Raw genomic sequence first — 25831 nt, 5'->3', positions numbered from 1 at the left:
GCTGTAAATAATGGAAAATGGAAGGAAACAGTGTATATTTTTAGCATCGTTTTGAAGGTTACTCTAAACATTAGCTCTAAAATGTTTACTGGTTAGACGCAAGAAAGGTATAATCTGGTGAATCTGGTCTGACTTTTCTGTGTTTCTCGACTATTGAATTTAATTTGCAATTCATATTGTATAAGTGCGCAGTAAAATCGATTTCTTGTCAAACAGAACACTGAAAAATCAATAATCTTTTTAAAATAACGATCTATGTGTATATCTATAATATCTATACAGGCCACGAAGGTATAGGTATTGTACAACATAGGAAACATGAAAAATTCCGAGTCATAAAAATCATTGTCAGCACGCTATCTTTTTCCATAAAAGTATCTTTAGTTTAATCAAAGTTAAAAATTCGTTTATCTTTACCGGTATGGAAATATTCATATCCGGGGGCTAATGATCGGGCCGGGCCGGACCGGGCCGGATCAATAAAATGCACGTAATGCGTCGGTATGTCGAACGATCGAAAAATTTACGGAATCTCTGATACTTTCGATTTCAATAAGATAAAACTCTGTGTATAAGTAAAAAGTTGCAGAGCTAGAGGGGTATGTTACCTTCGCTCAATTTTATAAGTTTTACAAAAACATAACTACTTAGTTTCCATAGGTATCAAACCTGAACGGTTCGCAGAAAATTATTCTTGCCGCTTCTTAGGTACAATTCTCTTTTTAGTTCGTTACCATTCCGTCCACATGCCATCACAATATAATAATATGTATTGTCATTATAAAGCTGGTGTTGAATTAGCTACATAGAGCTGATTTAAAAAAAAGCTTTAAAAAAGAAAAGTAACTTATTTAGTATTTCTACATCAGACAGTTTTCCCTCTGGCTTTTCGTTAAACTCGGTATTTGCCTTCCTATCGCGTGAATACCTCTGAAAGGCCAATAGAGAGTCAGTTAATAAACTTTCGATTTTCAATCAGGGATGCTATACATGTGCTGGGTTTATATATAGTTATATAATATATGTAATATGCGTGAGCACTTTCGATTGTTGTTTTTATTGCTATCCTAATATGAACCAATGACAATGTCGTAAAACCATAATTGTTTACGTATTCTTAATTTGGAAGGAGCGCTATAAAAGACGGCCACCAATATTTGCCGAACATTCTTTCACTTTTTAGTTGTGAGATTCGCGTCGTTAGATTCGGTGAATATTCGCCATGGCGACTCTTTCATTTCCCTTGGATAGCGATAGACGCCATCACAAATATTCGCCGAATCCCTATATGTGTGGCCGCACCCTTAATTAGTATGACTTTAAATATTCTTTATTGTTTTAAGTCTAATTTATGGATCTATATTTATCATAATTTCTTTAAAATGAATAATATCCATGTTAATTAATATTAATAGGAAGTTATTATTTAGAGTTGTGGACATTATGCGTGTCCAGTATGTAAATTCGTGACAAGCCTTACGAGATATTACGTGGGAACACATTTAGGACTGGACCTAATATAGAAGTGACCACAATGCGTATTTAGCGAGTTGTAAAATCGCTAAATTGTCATTTTGACAGCTGATCTTTTGCAAACCAAGCATCTGGGTGGTGTAGATATAAACACGGTTTTTAACGTAGGTAATAAAAAATATTTTTGTCATGTTGATTGTCTAGTAGTGCTTTGTACAAAAAAATCGGTTTTATGGCATACAATACAAAACTGAGCATGTGTGAAACTGTGTTGGTAATTTACAACGTACAATAGGTAAAAATACTGACAAGCAATATCGGTTATTTTTGATTTTGTTTCTAATACCTATTGAATAGAGTCAAACCGTCAAAAGTCTGCAGCGATTTTGATAGCCCACGCAGTGCAAGTGTCATTTTAAACGTCAAACTTCTATGACATTATGACGCATAAATAACACTTACACTGCGTGGGCTATCAAATCCGCTGCAGACTTTTCTTGGTGCGACTCTAGTAAAGTTTCAATTATTTATGGAACTTTACCAACCTGTCGGTGGGTATTTAGAAGCTATAACTCTGCATATAAATTGACAAGTAATACTATCTTCACACATGTACATAGATACATAAGTCTATCCTAACTGTAACCTTCACCGGACCAAACTAGTGATGCATGGGTCTACAATTAAAACCATTTGTGAACGGAAGTGGGTATCTGTGTGCAATTAGATGTTCCTGCTAAATATACACTGTTACAACATCTATAATATAATAAAGGAGTAGGTATTGCCATATTTTAAAGCCTTGATCGGCGCTCACGGTCGTCTTAAAAAGCAAAGTTTAATAAATATGCATTTCTGTCTGCAGATATAGAGTTTGTTACTGCATATAAATAATTCGAATTCTTTACTCTGGAGTCAATTCATATTCTAAAAGTACGTATCCCTGCTTAGATGAAATGAAAAATGATTCCTTAGACAGAGGAGGTACCTAAAAGTGCGTCTTAAATCCGCTGGTAGATGATCTACGAAACGGATCATAACATGTCGACTGTTAATTAATCGACATAAGTTATATTAGTACCCCGAGCTATAATAATGTTAACTAATATGTAAATTACAACTTTTATAAATGTATTAGGTATATAATTATTTACTTGTATTGTGTACTCGTACTTTAACAGAGGGCAAAAGTGCTCCAATCCAAATCCACCCAGTGTTACTCAACAAAATAAGGCATACAGTCGTGTAGCTGAAGTCTTAATTGTATTAATTTAGCGTGCATATTCTTCTGGATTTAAGACATCATTTATCTCAAGTACAAAAGGCGTAAGGTCCACCGATGTACAGTTAACAGTGTGGGCGATGGTACATATTAGTGTGCTACTTCACATTAGACAGTTCCGCTCGTGTTCTGATTGATTGCGATATAATTCGTATTCATTATTAAATTGTACAACGGGACTTAATCGCGTATTTCAGTTATAAGTAAAACTCGCGCGGCCAGAAGATGTTGATGTCAACTTGAGCCAGTCTTCTCCGAGACCACGGGGACAACGCCGTCCTCGAAACGTCGGAGGCCAATCTTATAACTTAAATACGAGATTAAGTCCCGTTGTACAATTTAATAATTCGTATCTATTCAATTGCGGCCTGTAAGTTGGCGTTTGGGCGACGATTAAATGTAATCGTTTCGACTGCGGTATGCTAATTTGTAGTTATGGAGAGATTATAATGATCTCGAATTATGCCGTTTGCTTTTCTGTTTCTGTAAAGGAATACCTAATGATTATTACTGTCCAATATGTATATAAGTTAAGTATTCAAGGAAAATGTACCTTAACATAAACCTACCTACTACTATCATAGTAATACACTGCATCATATATGTAAATGTAAGTAAATACCTACATATATTATTCTCGTACATGAACTTCAAACTGCAAGAAATTCTCTTTCAAGTTCAAACAATCCGTCACTTACCTCGTAAGTGTCAACATCTTTAGTAAATAAAACACATTCAATAACCCTTACTTCCTTGAAATGAAGTCTACAATTGCAATTGTCTTTGGAGTCATCAGCGTCGCCCTTTTGCAAGAGTTAACGACTTGGCAAAGGGCGCACGCGCAGATGTCGCGGATGCGCGGGCGTCGCGACACGCCCCCATGGTGGTGTTTAGTCGAGGCCACAAACATTTTCACAAGCCAACGTTCCAAACATATTGATGCTTAAGTCCTTTTAGTAGTTTGAAATTCTTTTTCTTCTTTCTCGTCCCCTCGTTAGTCGTTGCTGAGGATGTATTACGATTGTTATGTACCCACACATTAAAATAAAATTAAGAACTAAACGATAAGTGGGTTATATCACGTAGGTATGTGCTTTGAAATTCAAACTAATTTTCAACATACGGCATATCATATCTCTATACTGTCTTAGCATTTGCACCCCATCTTTAAATTTTTACTCCGCTTGTATTCTAAGGTAAAATAATACGAATTATAAACGTAAAAATTTTAAGTACCACCGAGTACTTTCCCAGTATAATAATGTATTATATTACCATTATTCAGCTCTAAACTGATTATCAGCGAACCAAATCTCACAATAGACAGAAGCGTGACATACCATCGCCACACAGTTAACTGACCATTCGTAAGCCTTAATGCAACTACAAAAGGTCTATAAATGCGCCGTTAAGTCTGCTTCTGTTAATACGTGACGCCACAAAAACGCCGTAAAGCGCGTCAAGATGTGTAGCATTAATTAGAGATGAATAGCGCCCCGCGGGGTGCAGGTACCCTGTTCTAAGAAGGGATGTCCATCCCTTATGCTATGCGATGGAGTATGCGCGAAGTGGATTGTAATAAGTGTCACATGGTAGCACTTGTCTTATTACAGTTCTGAGGTCCTAACGCGAAAAATGTAAATCGAAATTTCGTTATTAGAATGGCAGAAAAAGAAATGTCGATCTACGTTTTTTGATTATTCGTTTTAACGGTAACAAGTGGAGCTATAATTATAATTTATAAAGAAAAGAAAAAAATATCTCATATAATTGCAATTTTCATAACACTAACTAATGTAAGTAATATAACATTAACATTGGCTTTATTAACTCTAGTCTAGTCTAGTCTAGTCTTTTGTTCTGGCTTGGGTTGTTGTGAAAGGCAAAGTAGATAACGGAAAACCGATCCTTTTATAAGGGCTTAGGGTAAAATATCCGAGCCAGTGATAATAGAGGCGACAATATTTTCTTTTATGATTACAACGACCTTCATACCCTTTTGTTTTATTAAACAATTCATGATAACTTTATATTCAAGGCAAATATTTTTTAAATTAATACTTCGGTTCGGGTGCCAATGTTTTCTTTAAATGTCTCGGTTCTGCTTCACGCGATTTCCTTTTACAGAAATAATAGGTAAACTATAGGTATATAATTATACATATTGGGCTAGGTCACCCATGCTATGATTTATAAATTTTTTAGGTATTAGTTTTAGTTTTGTAGGTAGTTTTAATTTTAGGTTACCTTTTATTGTAAGTTTGATATAATATTTTATTTAAAACCATAAAAATAATATTAATTATGTTTATGGTTTAAAAAAATATCAAATGATAATACGCATAATACATAACACGTTATATAATGTAATTATAACTCTTTGTTTTATTGTAAATAATAAACTATTACTCATACATTTATCTATAAATACAATAGGTACGTGACACATATTACATGTATTTATTTCTATAATTATAGGCTACTATTATTACATAGTATTCTCGTTTATCACTTGTAACAACTGGCATATGTCTATTGTCCCGATATAAACTCGTAAAACAAACATACACATACATACATATACCGATTGAACTACATCCATATTCCGAATACCTTGCAAAATGAGCGGAACAAAGAAGTAGATAATGACTGTACTATTGTCACAAGCAACTACCTATTTCCTTTCGTTTAGGTCAGAATCACGATGAAACAATGTCAGTTTTTTACTAAGGCTTTATTATGACTCGGCCATTTTGTAATTCAGTCAGTGGAAACCAGAATGTCAAATCTTATGTAAAAATGTTTTCCTGCTATAATACATAGAAACTATAAAGTGACTTTTCGACATATAAATTAAATTAATGCTGTTAAAATGTATCTTGAGTGGCACGTTTAGGTACTGTGATTGCATTTATTCTAAAAAGTATTTTGGCGCGCATATTTTGTTCCATCTAACGACAATATTTTCATCGGATAGGTAGGTACAGCGCAAGCGGCTCCCCCTTTTTTTGAATTGCCTCACCGGACATGTTATTTTGATTTAGCTAGATTCCTAAGTGTAAAGTTAAGATACTGTCGACCATATTTAAACCGGGCCTGCGCCGGCGCCGGATGCAAAGTCATTTGATCCCTAACATGTGCGAATTTACACCAGAACCAACCCGAATGGATCATTTCATAAAAATCCGGGGCAGGGCTGTAAAATATTTTATTATTATAGCCATCGTCATTTTTATGACAATTAAAATAGAGCCAAGGTGAAGTTCTGAGAATTTAAACATGTTATAAAATTTTACAGAAAAACAGGGTACACCCACGATTTAGCTGTAACATGGAGTTAATTAAAATAAATTTGAAAGTCTGGAAAATTCATGACATTCATTAAAATAGTGATCATGTTTGCCTACTTTTTAAAAATAATCACAAAGAACTGCAGATTGTTGATTGTTGGATCTTAAGATTACTTTTGTGGCCTCATTCTACACCAATTTGTCAATTGTCACTACAGACAGACAGCCAATTTGCTGTACATTTCTGGGTCGACCAGTAACAAACAGTCGTTAGATCTAGTAATTTACCGCGATTGTCGAAACGAGGCGACACCTGCGTAGATACCTATTTTTGCTTGTTCAAACCGCTACACATTTCAGTTTTATATTATTATGCAACGAAGGAAGCATATTAGGGATGGACGTTTGGCCACGCGGTTTTCGGACAGAATTCAGAAGAAGATTAATTTAATCAAAGAAACATCGCAAGCAAATACCTCTACCTAAATGACATTACCATTAGCTATGTACAATTTTACCTACCCACCTACCTACCTGCTGCCTACGAAGCAGGGGGTCTCGGTTTCGAATCCTGGTAATAGCATTCATTTATGTGTTTTTACTCATCCCAAATATTTGTTCTTGAATTATGGATGTTTTCTATGTATTTATATATTGATGTCTGTGTGACTAGGTCGATCTGTGTATGTAAAATTTACCTATAATAGTTAGTTATTAAAACCACAAATCCGCTAATCTTTGCCAAATAAGTGCAGGTCGATTATTGCAACAACCCGTTTAAACCCAAAAAAGAAGTAAAATATGTGTAAAAGGGAGGTGTTATGCCATTTTGGTTCTATATCGCAATCGCTTTCGATCGCGTAATGTAATGATGTGGGTGACCGGTGAGAGTAGTTCAAGGTAGTCGCCACCGCAAACACGGTAGCTGTAAGATAGTTCACTTTATCGAATAGTAAACCTTCTGTGCATTTGTAGTTATATTCTATCTCAGTTAAAAACAAAATGACTCTACAGTTTTCTACAGTTAAGGACAACATGCTCAATAAGGACCATCATTATTGAAGTATTTGAAGCGTCCCTAAAATGGGGAGCTCTTGTTTGAGCTGTGCTTTGTAGGGATTTTTGAGCTTCAATAAAGACTAAAGATGACCGACCGATATTAATTATTTAATTATAAGTAAGAATTTTATTACACAATGTTACTGAAATGTCTAAAAGGCCAACTCTAACCTGTGCCTGCCCAATAATTTTAAATAAGCAGAAATTATCTTAAATAAATATAAATAGTGGAAAGAGAAAAGTAATAACGCAATTTAAATTGGGGATAGAAATATCAGCCAACATATACAAGTGAAATGGCTGTAGGTTTGTTGCGATATGTTCGATGCCTTCGCCAGCGTTTCTATATCCTGTTAAGTTGTTACAAAGCGCTTTAATTCTGGCACGCTTTCCTCATGTTCTGCTACCTCTAGTTTCTGGGAAAGCGCATTCTTTACGAATCAAACTTGACTAAGTAGAGTACTCGATCTAGTAGACTAGGTGCATATACAATCCGTAAATTAAATTCAGATTTTTATGAATCAAATATCGCATTTACACTCAATTGTTATAGTATCTCGAAAAATATTATTTAATGGGATTTTATCACTTACCCCTTTATTCATAAAACTTAGCAACCTCTCACAACCCTCTGTTAAAATTTGTTTCTTTTTAACAAATGAAAATGTAATAATTTGATAGATACGGACAAACGATCATCAACTGTTTGTTAGATTGAACAAACGTCTGTCGTCTATGAATAACGCTATTAGCAATCACACGCCTAGTTCAGCAATATGCCGTTTTTCTCTCATCGCTAAAACGCGCATCTTTCTTTACAGACATGCTGAAGCACGTGGCGGTGTCTCCGCACCGCGCACGCGCGGACTCCGTCAGCCTGGCCTCATCGGCCTCTTGCTGCAGTCTCGGCTCGCTGGACCACAGGCACGACTCCGTTGGAGACCTCTCACAGAGGACGGTGAGTTACAGTTTTCGGCCAAATGCTATTAAGGTGTATGTAACGCACCTGTATGGACCAGTTTGAGGGCTATCATCCCTATTCGTCCTGTGGCGTGGCCTGTGGGTGAGAGAAGGCCTTTGCCCAACATACTAGTAAGTACTACAACATACAACCACTGCATAAGAAGATACGTGATGTAAACAACTCTGATTCGTAAGTGAAATATGTAATTGTATGGGTACTTTTGCGTAATACTTTCATTAGTTTCTATGTCAGCTCTATCAGTACCTATTATATCATGACGCAATAGAAAGATTGAAGAAAAACGTCAAGTAATTGACTACGACGACAATATGTTCCTATCTTCCATCAGCATCATTAAAAAGCTAAACATTACTTGAAAATAATGCGAGACCTCTGACTCCAGCTAATTATGTAAAAGAAAATCCCTCATTTCCTATAGGTACCAGTTAGGATTACGTTTGCTCAAATGATTCTATAATTGTTTACACGTATAGGTAACATTCCATTTCCGACCGAGGAAATATGAGGAAATGTCGTCACTACTTTCTTTCCTTGTAAGAAGCAAGGTACTCCACAAGGCCTTGACCACGAGTAAACTTTGATGCAGGAAGCATTATTGACTTTTAAGGCCAATATTTTTGATAGTGCGTTATCGGTGTTTGTTTAAAATGAACACGTTCTGAGTAAATATTAGTTTCCTCCCTTTTTGGCCTCGATTTGTGATATATCAGGTCACTTAATTTCATATAGTTTCCTTTATTATTAATAGCGATGAATTTATTCTTGTATATTCTTTCCATTTGATATGGCATTTTTTTGATGCCATTGATATTAAGAAAAAAATGCTTACCTATTTCTGAAAATAAATTTCTATGTTGCTTAGGTTTCATATTACCCGATTTTTTACTTTAAAATTATGTTTTTCAATCCAGGCAATGTAGCACGAACATTATCTCAGTGCCTTGCGTGCGGTTAATTACTAATTAGTTTTCTAAATTAATATAAACACATATTAAGAAATCCTGGGAAGACTGCATTGTGGGAATTTGCATGAAACTCCACAATAGTTATATTCTATTGTGTGGACAATAATTCACAAAGAATGAGAACAATTGGGGAGTTATGGAGAAATACCTCGACTTGAGCCGTGGTTTGTGTTGAAATGATTATATGGCTTGGTCTGTCATCGCCCGCCCTCTAATTTAATATCGGCGTTTGCCTATCTTCAAAAGGAATTTTCCGAACACAATGGGATGTCAGTGGAAACTGACATCCCATTGTGTTCGGAATATTCGGAGTTATTAAAGCTATAATAATACAGAAAGGATAAATATTCACCTGTATGTAAAGTACGAGGTTCCCTATGGTTGCGCGAGGCACAGTCTAAACGAATGTTGCCGGATATGATTATTCTATGATTCGTGTGATGATTAAGTAGGTTTTTTATTTAAGTCAATATATATACTTAGCTATACATTTCTTTCAGCATTTACATCACAAAATCATCCAGTCCGTTCTTAGAATCCATCTAAATACGACAAGTAGCAGTTAAAACTTCTATAGACATCTTGCCAATTGAATGTCATCACCAGTTTCGTTGCCACTTATCTAGGTAATTTTGCTAATAGACTAGTCATTGGTTTAGGCTGCTGCGACTGCCTTTTGTCTTCATCGGTACCGGGACGGACATAATAGAAACTTCCGATGAGTTTATTCGTCATCTTGACTGCCCCCTACTTATAGGATCATCATCATCACCATCATCATCATATCAGCCTTTTATCGCCCACTACTGAGCATAGGCCTCTCTTCTACTATGCCACTTGTCCCGGTCCTGACCTAATCTCATCCAGAAGTGACTCGCAATTTTCCGAATGTCGTCCACCCAACGAGCCAACGGACGCCGGTTTCTTTCAGCCGAAAGCGGCCACCATTCTGTTAACATTTTAGTCCACCTGCCATCACTCTTAGTATTCATCACGTCTAGATGATTTGACATCCTTTTTGAATAGGATACATGTAAAACAACTATCTGACTAGTGACTATTGAGTCATGGCTAGGTATTCATAAAATTAATCGAAATTTGTCTTTCGCAACAAGTGCAACAACAAGTTTTTACATTGCACCACTAAATTAAAGCTCACTAATTAAGCGACATTTATCTTATCTTCAATTTAAAGAGAATAAGTGTATAAACAATTAAATTACAATTTCAACCAACATACAGTGTGCATTAAGTCCATAATTCGATTTTTGTTTATTGGACGCTTTATTGTTTAGAATGAGTGATGACCGAGTCAGATAGAGAAGATTTCTCGATTGTTCAGCTTGGTATGGGTTTGAACGCTCTGTTTAGATTAACAATGTCCTAACTACGTATGATACTCGTACATAGTTGCTACCATTATCTTTAGAAAAGTATCTCCAGACCGTCGCATGCAAAAGGTCGTAAGTCACAAAGCACGTTGTATGGAAAAATGCCTTTTTTAAGCACACGTGCAAGCGTGGGAGCATTACAAAACGATGGGATTTGGACAGATGGTCCGAGCAAGTGTGCTCAGGGCATTTGTTTTTCAAATATGTATAACCACAATGGGTGCTGTGCTAGTTTACTTTCCCTGTTGATTTAAGTTAGGCTCTGTTTGGAATTGTCGGCTGATCATATGCATGACGGTAAAGACTGTCTATGTGTATACGGTACGACTGTTTATATAGGTACTTGTGATAGATGCTCAATAAAAAAAAAGTAATTACAGATTTTTTATACAGAAATATTTATTCCACCCATTTCAAAATAGCGCAGCCAATATAATTTAGTATTAGGAGTTGAATCTTTTTTTACATTATCTATTATCCTTATTTATCCAACAAAATTGTTTCTTAAAAAAATCGCATAACAAATATTTTCATCATAGGTAGTAAACATTGAGCATACTTTTACAAACTAAGTCCATGAAACTAATGATGTGATTGAATTGATTTAAACTTGAAATTTCCTCGTAGTTGGACCATTTAAAACTTATTTTGTATTATGTTTTAAGTTTAGTCGCAGTATGCGCCACATGGCTTCGTCGCTTCAGGCATCTGACCTTTTTGTAGCCATCTTACAGCAATATATAACTTACACATGTGCAATCTGTGCTAACCACTGTCATCACTGTTGCCTAATTTACTAATTTAAGTGTTTTGTTACTCACAAGTTATTTTTAGTACATGATTTAGCTTATTCTGCCTATTGTTTAGGTTTATGGTAAGTTGCACGGCGATATTATGCATGAGATGACGCACGGGATCTATATTCGGAAGCAATAGTCTATTGCCATCAAATTTTAATGTATGTAGGTAGGTGTAATTTTAAAATGTATATACAGTTAAATCTTGGGATTAGTTGTCAAGCGGACCCCAGGCTCCCATGAGCCGTGGCAAATTCCCGTGACAACGCGAGGAAGAAGGAGAGAGATACAGTACACTTCACTTTAATTTAATATGGTATCGGACTGAAGAAAAACTTAAGGGTTCTGTACTTTATTAGAATGTTACATATAAGTAAGTAAAACCCTGACAACAGTTTATTTAACCCTGAGATAGTGTCGCTGCAAACAGCTTACGTATGGCAATAATGTGCGTACGTCATGAATAGTCGGGGTAGTGGGCATTGACTTCATGTTGATACTAGTATAATGTCAAAACATTGCTTACAGAGAATTCGGTTCTTTCAATAGGAGATATTACTGCAATGTTCTGCCGCCAGAGTGCAGCACTACCGACTCAATAAATTCATAGGCTAACTTATACATACTGTGCCTTAAACTGTTTTTTACCCATTTAGGGGTTACACCCGACCGTGAACATCAGTACCTAGTGTCATGTATAAAATTCGTAAAACTGTGGCAGATTGCACAACCGCCATTAAGGAAATAATAAACAACATGCCCACGAGGAACCCGAGAGATTTTGACAGTATATTCCTGATTATATATAAAGACTAAAATGTCCTATAAACTGTTGTGGAATTCGCCTAGTTTCAGAGTCCAGTCCCACCAGCCTAATGCCACAAAGGTGCCACCTACGCAGAGCTTTGCCTAATATTCCCTATTTACCTATTCGTCGAAATCTAATTCTAAATATTCAATATTAAACCAAACAACTAACCAGTTTAATACAACCGCAGTATAAAATGTCAATACCGGTCATGTCAACAACCAACTTTAAAACATTGTTTATTGGAATGCTATGTAATCCTTCGTCTTTTTTAAGCTGTAGGTATTTGATTGCATTCACTACAATTTTTTTTCGCATCTTAGGATTTTTTTTGGCATTTTTGTAATAAAACCCGTTTATATTTGAATATATTCGTAGATATTTTATATTTGTTTACATTGGTGACATTCGATGACATCCAACGTTCGTTTTTAAAAGAATACCTGTTGCCAGTAAAAGAAATTAGTACCATTGAAAATCCGCAAAATGGCGAGGGTCAAATAAACTGTTGTCAGGCTTTAGCTTCGTTTAGCAAAACGTTTTATTTTCTAGAATTGGTGTTGTAAATAGTAAAAGGAATCCCGCAAGGCAATACTATACCTGTATCTTATTATCGATATTTTCCTTAGAAGTGTTATCAAAATGACAAGGAAAACAAAACATTGCCCGCAAATAGCGACCATGATTAATCTTACATCCTCATCGAATCATCGTGCCGCATGCACTGTTGCATGACTGCTTTTAAAATATGACAAGTATGTAAATAGTAAATATAGTAATGTATCTACTCAATCAGTAGGTACGGTCAAGGATTTGATTTCTGTATGATTTTGTACAGTATCATACAGTAATATGTAGCTTTCCACCAGAGAAGGGTCCTTATGTTTCCCTGATGCAAGGCCACACATACCTATGGGATAAAGTGACGGCTTTCATACAGTTAATATGACAAGTGAATCGTTTTATCGAGTGACATTATACATATGTATAGATAGAGTTTAGAGTATACCTGTATATTATTCCATTAATACAGCGAAAGCTTCGAAAGCGCTAGCTCACTCATCATTTCTCTAGTGCTATCTATGGCCCTTTCATTCCGGATCCCGACTACTCTATCCAAATCCCTAATCAATGAAGCGTAAAATATAGCATATAACTAATTTTACTAAATATCTCCACAGATAAAATATTCGCTTCATGACACGCGAGTTCATTTTCCCGCCACTAGATGTCGCTTTTTACAAACGACAATGGCACCCACGCCCCCGATTTGCCTTTCCCATGGTTTCTTAGATGATTAGCACACCACGCGATCGCGGTATCGACAATCATGTGAATTATCAGGTCGTTCATTCTTATAGCTGCGCGTGGGCAAGTCAACCTAATTCTTCGCATAACCAATGTATCTTGACCCTTAGATTGGTTGTAACTCTGGCTTATCATAAAGCTGTTTTACATTGGTTCTTTCGAGTCGTTAACTGGTTTGCGTTGTCAAGCTATTGGAATGGAGTGTTAGGTTAATTTTTGTGTTTTTGCTTGTTAATGTGGGCTCCAGATATGTTTTCCGGGAAAGAGAAGAATGTGAGATAATAATTTTAATAATTTGTGTCGAGACTTTCTCATTATATATTGTAAATACATATAGAGATTACTGATTGCATATGCCTTTAAACATATTTCAATATAGGTAGGTACATGTTTCACCTAAGCATTATTTTGAGAATTTAAAAAACAATAATTAAAAAATTTGTATCCTGCGTTTTCGCACAAAAAATACAACATACGAATTGAGTACCTCCTCCTTTTAAAATATGAAGTCTGTTAAAAATTGCGTTAAAGCACCAAAAAATATTAAACAATAACAAAAATACAACACCATGTGCCCTCGCACTTTTAAATGTAAAAGTGCTTTTTCTTATATGTTTCTATTTAAATGTACCTTTTTTTAAAATAAAAATCATTAATTTGTACATTGTACCTTTTAAATAAGCTAAAGAGCTTCCAAAAGTATCACTTGCGCTAACCTTGTATACAAATCACCAAACTGTTCGCTTCATTTGTTCCACATAAAGTATAAACCCACATCTCCCATTTCGAGATCCTTAACCGATGCTCTACGAGTAAATGCCATTTTAGTAACACTTAGTAGCGTTAAAATCTTGGAGATGCGCGTATGCCGATATGATACTTAAGTCGGTAGAGTAAGGTTTAGTTTCGCGAGTGAGTTAGTAATGTCTAGTGATGTGACGTATGTATTTGGTTCGAGGGATTATTTTGGATTAGGTATTAGTTTTTCTCACCGAAAAGTTTTCCCGATCTAATATGCGCAAGAATAGGCATTTAGACATATTATGACAGTATAAAACATGGTAATATTCATTAATCAAATTCATGATAAATTCTTTATTATGAAATAAACAGTCATGCTCAAAATATACTTTCATTCTCTTTTCTTAACCTATATTTGCCTGAATTTATAGCTAAACACATTGTAGCACGAGAAAAACAACTCAACTCTTCACTACGTTCTAAATTTCGTTTAATGAGTCTATGATACCTACAGTTAAATCTAAATTTTTTACTATATTACCTACTTTCCCAATATTCCTTATATTCCGGGTAATATTTCCGCACCCCAACACTAGTGACGAGATGAGACCGCCGCGCGCGCCGGTTCACACGGCAACATGTGCATCCTGCGGCATTGTTGGCTTTATTTTTCTACATCACCCATTGTTTGACGCAAAATGCATCTGTGCCAGAGAAATATACAAATTTAGAGCGTTTTTGTGAGCAAGTACCTAAATTTATTTTGTAAGTCGAAGTGCATGTGTCGTGTTTTTAGGGATGTCCCAACGGAAATCCTGAAAAAACCATGCTGAGACAATTTTGCAAAAGATGTTATCAAATAGGTATTGTGGTTTTAGAATCTTTGTAAATTTTACCAATACGCTAATATAAAGTTTAATATAATGACAGACAAAAAGTTTCTTTCTGTAATTGCTAAAAGAATAATAAGACTACGAGTACGTACCTTTTGCGTTATCATGATTTGCTGCGCTACTTTTTATTCAACTCAGATTTTCAGTAAAGTCGCAACGTATTTTATATATGTACATTTATTTCACTCATGTTCTTAACTTTTCATTAAACCAATTTTTAAACAAGCAGATCCGTCTGCGAGTTATATTCCAAATTTTATATTAAAGGAAAAAATGGAAAACGTTACGCTTCCATTACATTTTCATTAAAGTTAAGCTAAATTCATGTAAGTATGAGCGTAATGTTATTTGACAAGTAGTCAAGTAGCACCATGAGCTAAAAAAAATACTTCACGCATTCGTACCTATATGCCCCTGCGGGCTCAGCACGGTTCCATTTTTATCGACTATCACTATGCGCGTCCCTTTCGCACTTACATACTTGTTAGAACGTGACAGGCATGGTGACAAGGGATAAAAACGCGACCGTGCTAAGCCGCCTGGTTGTCAACTTTTCACCGATCTCACATAGAAAGCCGACCGGAAGTGAGTCCTTCCTGCGCCCATTGATCACGCAATTAAGCCATTACCTACCGCTTCCGGTGTTAGTAAACAAGCGTCGGCCATTGTCGAGTGACCTTTCTCTGGCTTGTCAACATGGAGCCAATCTGCATATGTATAATGGAGAGCGATGGAGGAAGTCTGCGTGGTTCCTGATATGATAGGGTACACCTATGTTACGGAAGGAAAATTTTCGATACAAAATTTCTGACCGGTGAAATGTTTTACCCAAGCAGTACACCTGTGATATCTATCTATGCTAATTGTCGGTTAGAATAGGCAAATGGAAAATATCAAAAGGCTTACAGGACTCTCAGTTTTCTTCTTCTTTTATTACATGGACTAGTCACCATCACCAAAATCGTTTATCCTAGTCTAAAAACACTTACCTATAACGCAACTGCGTGCATGTTATCCATGTACTTTGATCCAGTTTCAATCGCTCTGCTATGTAAATTGTGCTCGTAATATACCTACTCCATTGCGAGCGGGAACTTACAAATTACCTTTATAACAAACAATAGTAACGGCACCGCACCACCCACGCTGTACGAGGTACATACACATGCGATACGTGTAACGAGCAAAACAAAAGCTACCGTATCAAATGAGCCACTCGCTCACGCACGGTGTCATCATAGAGGATGCTCGTGCGCATTGCACAGTGTAACGCGCAAGCAGTAGATTGACCCCTTATCTGTGTATGATAAGGATCAACTGACCGAAAGTTTTAGTAATTTATTGCATTTTTTCTGCTCGTTACAGCACAGCCGAGGTTTGAACCCGTGATTTTTGACCCCCACCCAGACATGAAAGGTTAACATGTAAAATTATTGTGGGTTAAGGAAATGAACGCGATAACCGCCCTCGACGTCACAGAAATGTGAGCTTCCGTGGGCTCAAATTTTCACACTTTAACAGATCAAATATCAACAATCAAACAACAAATGTGTCCCATAGCCGTCACTATCGCCCACTATAGTAAAAGTAAAACTTTTTTTTAATGAGTTTTACACTGATATTAAAATTAAATACTTATTCCAAATAGACCCAAGGGTCCCACAATGGATGATATACAATTTAAAACGTGCTCCGTTAATATTATTGTGAAACTTTTGAATGTTCCGTTTGTTTCTATAGGTAATTGATATTTTATATTGAGTAAAAAAAAAACAGAACATGAAAATACATAATTGAAATAACAGGTACACTAACACTGCTTTCCAAATAAGGTAAACGTACTGGTGCTCGACGCGGTCCCAGTACATGTCATCTTGAAATTTAAGTCATTGTCAATAGAGGTGACATCAAGGTGTCATCTATTGGGCATTAGCATGTCGAGTGCTGCATGAGGTCGATGCTGTACTGCTTGTATTCTTTAACTGTGGCGAGCCCCGACCGGAGATAACGAAATGTAATGATCTGGGCAATCCGATATTTATCTTTACATAACCGTTATACAACTTTATTAACGCCAGTTGGAAAGCACTTTCTACTGAACGTTTCAAATGTCAAAGCGATTTTCATTCATTCTCGCTTTGTTTTTTAATAATAAGTGAGATAATAAAAAATAGTTACTCAGCTTTTGAATGCATGAAATGAAGGTAACATAAATTCAATTGTTTTGAGATGTGGCTTAATTATATCTACTTCTATATGTAGTAAATATTTTAATCAATAATCAGCCGCAAATGTTGTTTTCAGTGGTCTAAGAACTCAAGTTTTAATTTTTAGTACGTTTGAAGAGCCGCAAAAACCTTCAAAGAACTGCACGCGGCTTGCGTGCGGTTGTTGGCCGATCCCTGTACTATAGACGACGATTAGGTAAATAAGTAGGTATTTATATAAAAAAATAACTTAGCATCATATGAGACCCAGTCCCAGAATGCCTAGCCAAGATGTCAATAGAACATCGACAAACGCCAAACGAAAAGAAAAATATATCGGGATGACAGATGCTACGAAAAGTCACGTGACCATTTCCAGGCTCTTTTCTTTTTCATACATTATTTACGTCTCGATTAGCGTTTTCTATCAACAATTGCCAGGGCTATAACCGCGAAAATCGAAGTTCGCAAATTGCGGGCATTTTTCTCTGTCAGTCTTATTATGCCTTCATTGGAGTAAAAGAGAAAGATCCCCGCAATTTGCGAATTTCGGTTTTCGCGGCAGCCCCTCAGATTGACTAGGCCCCTAGGCCCGCAGTTACACAGATGGACACGAAACTTCATACGCGTGACTCGATTTCAGGTCAATTATTTGAATTATTTCCAAAAACCGTTATATAAGTTGAAATCCTTGCGAATAAAATTACTAAGATTAGATATTATTACGATGGCTGCATCCAATTTATATGCACGCATGCCATAACATGCATGCTAGTGCTATTGAGGTCCATCTGCGTGCAATTGGTACCTATATCTAGAAGATAAATGTAAGCTCTATCAAGAAGTTATTCCGATTACCGAACATTCGCCTCATACGAGTAAATAAGGGTGAACTTGAGATTCGTGACAAATATACGCAGTTGGAGGTCAATTCCGAACTTTTGTATGATGCGTTAAGCGATAGGAACCACACTTATCTAACTGAATTTTTGTAGATCTTATGTTATTGCACACAAAGGTAACTAATGGTCACTTACGTTATACGGTCGAGTCGAGTTCACAAACATGTTAGAGCGTGTAAATTTATTTTTGGGACGTTGTCTGTAAAGATGTTTGTGAACTCGGCTGTACTATAAGCACAATGCACTTATTGCGTTTTGTTTCTGAGCATGTGTGCGTGCAGACATAAGTCACATAAGTGACATGATATCACGTAGTGATGCACGGATGACGCATCAGTGTGTGTTAGTATGGCAAGGGCCTTCGGATCCTGGAGCAAATCGATTGGCGAGGCACATGTAGTTTGACGTCATGTGTCCTGGTCATGGTTGTTGATCAAAATGTTAATTAGTACTGTGTATTATTTGGCAATAAATCGAAATTCACAAATAAATAAGTGTCTTCTGATTCGTTTACAATGATTTAGTTAGACCAATCAAGATTTCTAAGACAGGCCTCATTTCTTGAGTTAAAAAGTGGAAACTGATAACAAACATAAATATAGGCAAACTTATAGCGCACAGATTCTTATAAAGAAATAAATTTCATCGGTAGACCTACTGATATTTCTAGTACCTAAGCTGTTCACAATGCTGGATTTCTATAGTAAGATTATAGGTATTATCTACCTATTATGATATCTTTCTTATCTATCATATTATTATATCTTTTGTTTAGATTCTCGATATTACCTATATGATTGCTAAGAATAACATGAACTCGACAAATTACAATATTGTAACATAGAATTACACGTGCGAGTGACTAACTATTAATCACGTTTCCATGATTGTGCCAAGAACTTTGTTCAGCTGTTAAATCTATACGTTTTATAAGAAATCTAACTTGCTTTGATATGCACAAAGAAGCTCATTTCCATATGAAAATGAGTGCGTTATGACTTTTTTCCGCGAAGCAGTATGTGTCATACCTGCGTAAAATTGTGTGAATTATTATAAAAATAATATTAATACCATCTGTTTATATAAGTAGAAACAGACGGAAGTATACGAAACATTTACATTAGCATCCGATCTAAGGGTGACCTCACCACACTATTCGTCTTTTCTTAGATTTTTAGGATTTTGTTGAAATGAGTCAATATAATAAATGTTGACCAAATCAATGTTGCCATCTGCGAGCATCTCGGGACAAACGATCGCTTTTCTCTTCATAAAGACAAATCCTACGGCATGTAGTTGCAAGTTTCGGTATAATTTATAACATACCTATAAAAATAGTAAACATTCTCATTCATTAAAACATTCCTATTCATCCGATAAACACTCTCATTGTTGTAAGCAAATTTTGTAATCATGACTACAAATTACGCATTAGATACGCAAAAGCTCAATAGCAACGCGTAAGATATCTGTTATCGCTAAATATAAACATAATACATGTTAACGGCTCCCCTGATCAAAAGAACCGCACAATGGTAACAGTGGTACCTAACCCAGTTGCAACACGTTCTTAGAACAGATAACTCGTATCGGGAGAAAAATAGCTGCATTCTGTACAATACGGTGCAGTCAATAGATGACAAATTGGGGTCGATCGATAAATACCTAAACATAATGTAAGATTAGTAAGAAATTTGTTATCTCCTGAAGGCTATGAAAGTGTTTATTAAGATACAGGGCATGGTATTGGTGGGGTGAAAAAAGTTCACCTGACATTAACTTCATATGTTGTTAGAAAAATGTATAATTTTCCCGTGCATTGACCCCTTCGCCTGGTAATGCACCGATGGTTAGTCATGTCCGTGGTCAAGGAAAAAACCTCGATTGTAACCGCCTGTCCTTTAATCGTGCTTTTCAATTCGATATCTGAAGGATGATCGTCAATTATTTAACTCTTTTCGTTACTCTCTGTACGTGCGTTGCCTAATTCTTCACAACTTTATAACCAGATTAGCTCCTGCCCGCGACTTCGTCTGGCTAGAATTAGTTTAACTCCATAGTTAATTCCACCCCCTGTTCATGGCCTTAAAGGATGATTTCCGTTGCGAAAACGACTCAAACTACCTCCATACCAAATTTCATCAAACTCGGTTTAGTGGGAGCGTGGAGTGGTAACAGACAGACAGAATTACTTTATTTCTCATTTATAGTTAATATTAGGGATTGTATACTTTTTCAGTTAGAGTTGACTAACTAAGTAAATCCGCAACTATTAGCGTACAAATCATATACTCGTAGTTTATACGATGAATGAAATCAAAGTGTACAATAATGTCGAGGGCACAATTTGTAGACTGATAACCTCTGCACTCGCGGCGCGTTAGTTCCACATCGTGTCTATTAGAGCTAGAGATGTGCAAGATGTCGATAATCATGAGTTATCGAAACATAGTTTTATCGTTACCTACGTGCTCATCCATGAACGATCAAAAGGACCATAAAAATTTTGAAAACTGAAATCTTGTTGTTAATCGCCTGAGCTCTTGATATAGGTACCAGCTAGACCAGTGCGTGTAGCTTAAGACGAAACGGGAGCTGAGCTAAAAGTCAATTTTGAGATTTCAAGCTGAATATACCCGTCGCTCTGACGGGGCGTGAGAGACTGTATTTGTGTGTGTAATGCACGCACACAGATGCGTACGCTTGCACCCGCGCGCGCCTCATTGCCGACAATTTGCAATGTTATTTTTCGTGCGTTACTGCCACGAGGCGTTCACTTATTACTTACTGTGTTGCGATTGAATTTTTTGACCCGGCTTACGTTTACGGAACTCGATAATCTTTCTACTACTGTGACTTGGCTTTGTTTACTTGACTTTGCTGATCAGCTTATTGTTTTGGACTCCGTGAGTTGTGGTTACCTATTGGACCGCACGCAATTCATCTACCTTTATTCAAGTAATTAAGCGTAATTAGCCGAAACCTTTATAAGAGTGTAATTCATAAGAAGTACATAAGATATAATTTATGTACTGGTTTGCTGTTAGCTTTTAATTGTATCACTTTACATATATGTTACTCAAATAACTAACACGGTTACACTGTTGTAAGAACATTATTTTTCAGGTAGGCCTTATTATACCTACTATAGGCCTTATTACCTCCTAGTACCTTAGTAGTACTAGTACTACTACGGAAATTGATTCAAAGACTCAAGACTGACTTAAGTGGCAGTAGGGTGTAGGGTTTTTTCTAGGCTTAATGAGTTCGCTGAAGCTTATTTTTTATACTTAGCGCACAGAACCACTAGTTTAACAGTATCAGCTCTAACCACATGTCACCATTTTGTCCTTTACGTAACAAGCTCAGGGGCCCAGAATATCCGATGTACCTATCAAATCAAGGTTCTGTACCAAATAAGGCCCGGTTATTATAGTTCGTTATTTTTTAGCATTAGAAAGAAGGTAAACAATCATGACGTGTCTTTTTATTAATAATTATTGAAAAAAGCTTTCAAAAATTAGTTTATATTACTTATGAAAGCAAAAGAATATAAAAAAGTATATGATTAATACATACATACATACATACATACAATCACGCCTATTTCCCGGAGGGGTAGGCAGAGACCACGGATTTCCACTTGCTACGATCCTGACATACCACTTTCGCTTCCTTCACATTCATAACATTCCTCATACACGCTCGCCGGTTTAGGGTGCTCTTGCTCATTAATATGATTAATATGATTTATAATTCTAACATATTTGCTATGACTTATTTTTCAATGGTAATTTTTAATAAGACATGTCAAAATCTGTTACCTTAATGCAAAAACTAGGGTTCCGTACATAAGTCCGACTCACGCTTGACTGCACATTTCTAATAGGTTTTCCTGTCATCTATAGGTAAAGAACTATTTTGTGTATTTTTCAATATTTTAGACCCAGTAGTTTCGGAGATAAAAGGGGGTGAATGGTAATTTTTTGGCTGTTTTCTTAAATAACTTCGAACCTATGTATTTTAAAATTATAAAAAAAACATTTCCATCTTTAGGTCACTAATTTACATATGTGTACCAAATTTCAACTTAATTGGTCCAGTAGTTTCCGAGAAAATAAGCTGTGACAGACGGACAGACAGACAGACGCACGAGTGATCCTATAAGGGTTCCGTTTTTCCTTTTGAGGTACGGAACCCTAAAAACGAACTTTAAGCGTGCTAACTTTCAAAATTTCATTTTTTATAAGATAGTATAAGTAGATGGGCAAAAATTTTGCGTCCATGTCCACCAGTGAGTAAGTGATTGAGATACCTAAACATTTAACTTTATAATGTAAAATGATATAATTTACTAACCTACTCGTTTAATTTCAGGTAGGTTGAATAAGGAACCAAGTAACCATGGGGAGGAGCAGTATTTACTAACATTTTCTTTTTGGGTCTTCAGAGTGTATCGTTTCCTTTTTTTTGCACATATTACACTTAAATATATATTCTCTGTGTAAACCCTTACGTCTTTCAATGACAAAGGCAAGATCAGCAAATGTACAATTTGTATGATCGTGCCTGATATTTGAGATCACAGAAAATAAATATTTTAAATCCACTATTCTGCGACCTTCTAAAATTTTGTTTTATCATGATTCATGATCAAAAAGCTCGGATTCAATAGTCATATCAAACGTCGATTATGCAGTTGATGATGAGCTTGCATTTTCTACCATTGGTGCTGCAAATGCATCAACCGGTGGCGATAAACTTTGCCCTCTTGTAAAACAAATTACTATTGTGATTGTGTCCAGCAAAAGGCCAAAATTCGGTTTACTTTCCTGTTTAAAATATTACTAATTTATTCATATTTCAGATTAGGTACATAGGTAACTGTCTGAATGTTACAATGCCAGCTGGCAAATTCTATCACATTTGTTTGTTTGGTAGTCATGGTAACATTCACTTACATTGATATCCTTATTAAGATCTGTATCTTATTATCCAGACCTTAAAATATTGCCACCGTTGCCCTTTAAAAAAATACTGTTTAAATAATTGGCTACTCAAACAATGCTTCTATAGTATAAATAATGACTACACAAAAATGGGTAGTATTGTATATAATGCACGAAATAAGGCCCGATTCTTAAGCGGGTTTAAATTTTGAGGCCATGTCCGCTAATACTATAGACAAAATATCAAGTTTAATAAACACAAAAAAAAAAACATTGATGGGCCTTATTTTATAATTTAGGCCTTACTTTGTAATTTAAAGTAGAGTTAGGCCAAGAAAAATCTATAGCGATTTTGATAGAACACGCAGTGCAAGTATTATTTCAAACGTCGCTTCTATGAAATTATGACATATAAATAACACTTGCACTGGGTGTGCTATCAAAATTGCTGTAGACTTTTCTTGGTCTGACTCTAAAATATTCTTTATTACACCACAAACATAAAAACAAATTTAAAAAAAACCGGCGAAGTGCAAGTCGGACTCGCACACGAAGGGTTCCGTACCATTATTTATAAAAACGGTCACCCATCCAAGTACTGACCCCGCCCGACGTTGCTTAACTTCGGTCAAAAATCACGTTTGTTGTATGGGAGGCCCCACTAAAATTTTTATTTTATCCTGTTTTTAGTATTTGTTGTTATAGCGGCAACAGAAATAAATCATCTGTGAAAATTTCAACTGTCTAGCTATCACGGTTCGTGAGATACAGCCTGGTGACAGACGGACGGACGGACAGCGGAATCTTAGTAATAGGGTCCCGTGTTTTACCCTTTGGGTACGGAACCCTAAAACCGATTTACAATGTAGATAAAGGTAGCAACAGGCGGTCTTATCGCTGTTAGTTCTTATTCTTCGTTTGTTTAATAGCATTAGAGTGAAGGTGACGTGTCTTTTTTAAGCATGCAATCGTATAATTATTTAGCTTTTTTTGTAATAGTTATGTACTTAGTGGTTAATATTAGTATTTACTATTTTTTTTTTCAATAATGCTTAAAAACGAAGTATAGACATGACAACCAAATATTAACGCCATTGTAGGGCAGGATATACAGAACATGAATCATTAGTACTGTCACGCTCCGTGATTGTTGAGCCATTTAGGGTTCTAGCTAAATTGGACATTCCATAGAGCACGAGTAAGTATGGAACAACCAATTCAGCTAGGACCCTAAATTGCTCGACAATTACGAAGCGTGCCTGTAGGTACCTAAAATTTTTGTTAATATTTTTGATTTTGATTTCTAATTTGAAATATTAGAATCAAAAAGTTCATAATAGATTGTATATCATAACTACAAAAATGTGTTCCCTACTCTCAACCCAAAACCCCTTGTATCTTAGGATCTAGATATTTTCACACAAGACGGTTTATCGATAACTTCTTACATCACTAGATTATCGACATTAAATGTCGACTATTGCCCATCACTTTTCTGGCTGTGTACGTATTTAGAAACTTGACTCCGCCCCTAAAATTAGTGCGATAGGGACAACTGCAGCTGAGGCGAAAAATCCTGCGTAAAAATGACAAAAATCGAGGTTTCGTAGTCCTCTTTTTCCTCCCCCAAAACTTAACCAATCGTAACCAAATTTGGAAATCTAAATGATTATGAAATTATCTGTGTCGGACCGTTTTGCTTTTTTGGCTAATTGATATCAGTTTTGAATACCACGCCTCTCATTGCGGCATAGTCTATTAGGCCATTTTGGCCGTTTTTGAAGGGCTCTAGCGCCTTAAAAAACAAAAATATCAAAAAAAGCAAAACGGTCCGACACAGATATTGACAATATTAATCTGTGTTGAAAAAATCATTGCTCTAGCTTCAAAAACCACGGAGGAAAACGAGGACTACGTTTGTATGGAGGAATGACCACTCCTGTTGGCTCTTATTGAATCAATATGAAGATCTCACTGCAATGATTACAAAAAAAAAGCACGTAGCGTAGGTATGTATTTAGATGTTTGGGTTGCACAGTAACAGTAGCAGATAGGACGATAACCTTTGTTACACTTAGCTATTGTGAGTGCTATGTCTAGATATCACCGATTATCGATAACACGGTGACAATGGCCAATAACTGGTGTTGAATAAAACATCGGGATTGTTAGTAAATAAACGGTAAGGGAACAATGAGGTTTCAAAAGGGTACTTAAATATTGTTTGTATGAAAGTCAATGCCATTCATGTGTTGAATTACACATACACATAGTTTATGTTTCGTACCGATGCAATGAAAATTTATTTTGTAAACGCGCTTGTTAAACAATTTACTACACTGGCAAGTATTTATGTATTTTCGATTTTTCGATCGTTATTTTATTTTAACGTAGCTACTGTCATATTTTGAAAAATTAACTCGATTTTCTAATTGCGATATTAAATGAGACTTTTATTTCTACATACTAGTAGTTATTGTTATTTTGTTAGTATTCGCTTTCTTTATGTATAATATTAAGGATTTATATCTTAAGATTGTTTCAAATTAATCATCTCTTTAACTATACAAATAAGTACATTATCCTTAAATGTAACAAATCTTTATCTTATTATCATTGTGACTAAGAGAACGCCTGTGCCCTTAACAGTAGTAGCACGCGTGTAAATGGGCGAACTGTCGTAAAATTATCGATAAATTGATGGTGTCGCCTCCCCAGCCCGGATGGCGAAGGGCTCCAATGGGCTCAATTGTCCGGAAGTCCCGTCCGACCGGAAATGCA

General features: G+C 36.0%; 1 protein-coding gene across 1 annotated transcript in view; it reads left to right on the top strand.

Annotated features, from left to right (window-relative positions):
• The window catches only part of LOC134790456 (uncharacterized), a 76239-nt gene that overhangs the window by 16043 nt on the left and 34365 nt on the right, over positions 1–25831 (top strand). Inside the window, exon 2 of the mRNA XM_063761263.1 lies at positions 7926–8062. Within this exon, the coding sequence (XP_063617333.1) occupies positions 7928–8062 (135 nt within the window). The 5' untranslated portion in view covers positions 7926–7927. The remainder of the gene's footprint in view (positions 1–7925; positions 8063–25831) is intronic.

The sequence above is a fragment of the Cydia splendana genome, chromosome 5 (genome assembly GCF_910591565.1).
Source record: "Cydia splendana chromosome 5, ilCydSple1.2, whole genome shotgun sequence".
Classification (NCBI taxonomy): domain Eukaryota; kingdom Metazoa; phylum Arthropoda; class Insecta; order Lepidoptera; family Tortricidae; genus Cydia; species Cydia splendana.
Note: the sequence above shows the minus strand (reverse complement) of the source record. Positions and strands in the feature narration are given on the sequence as shown.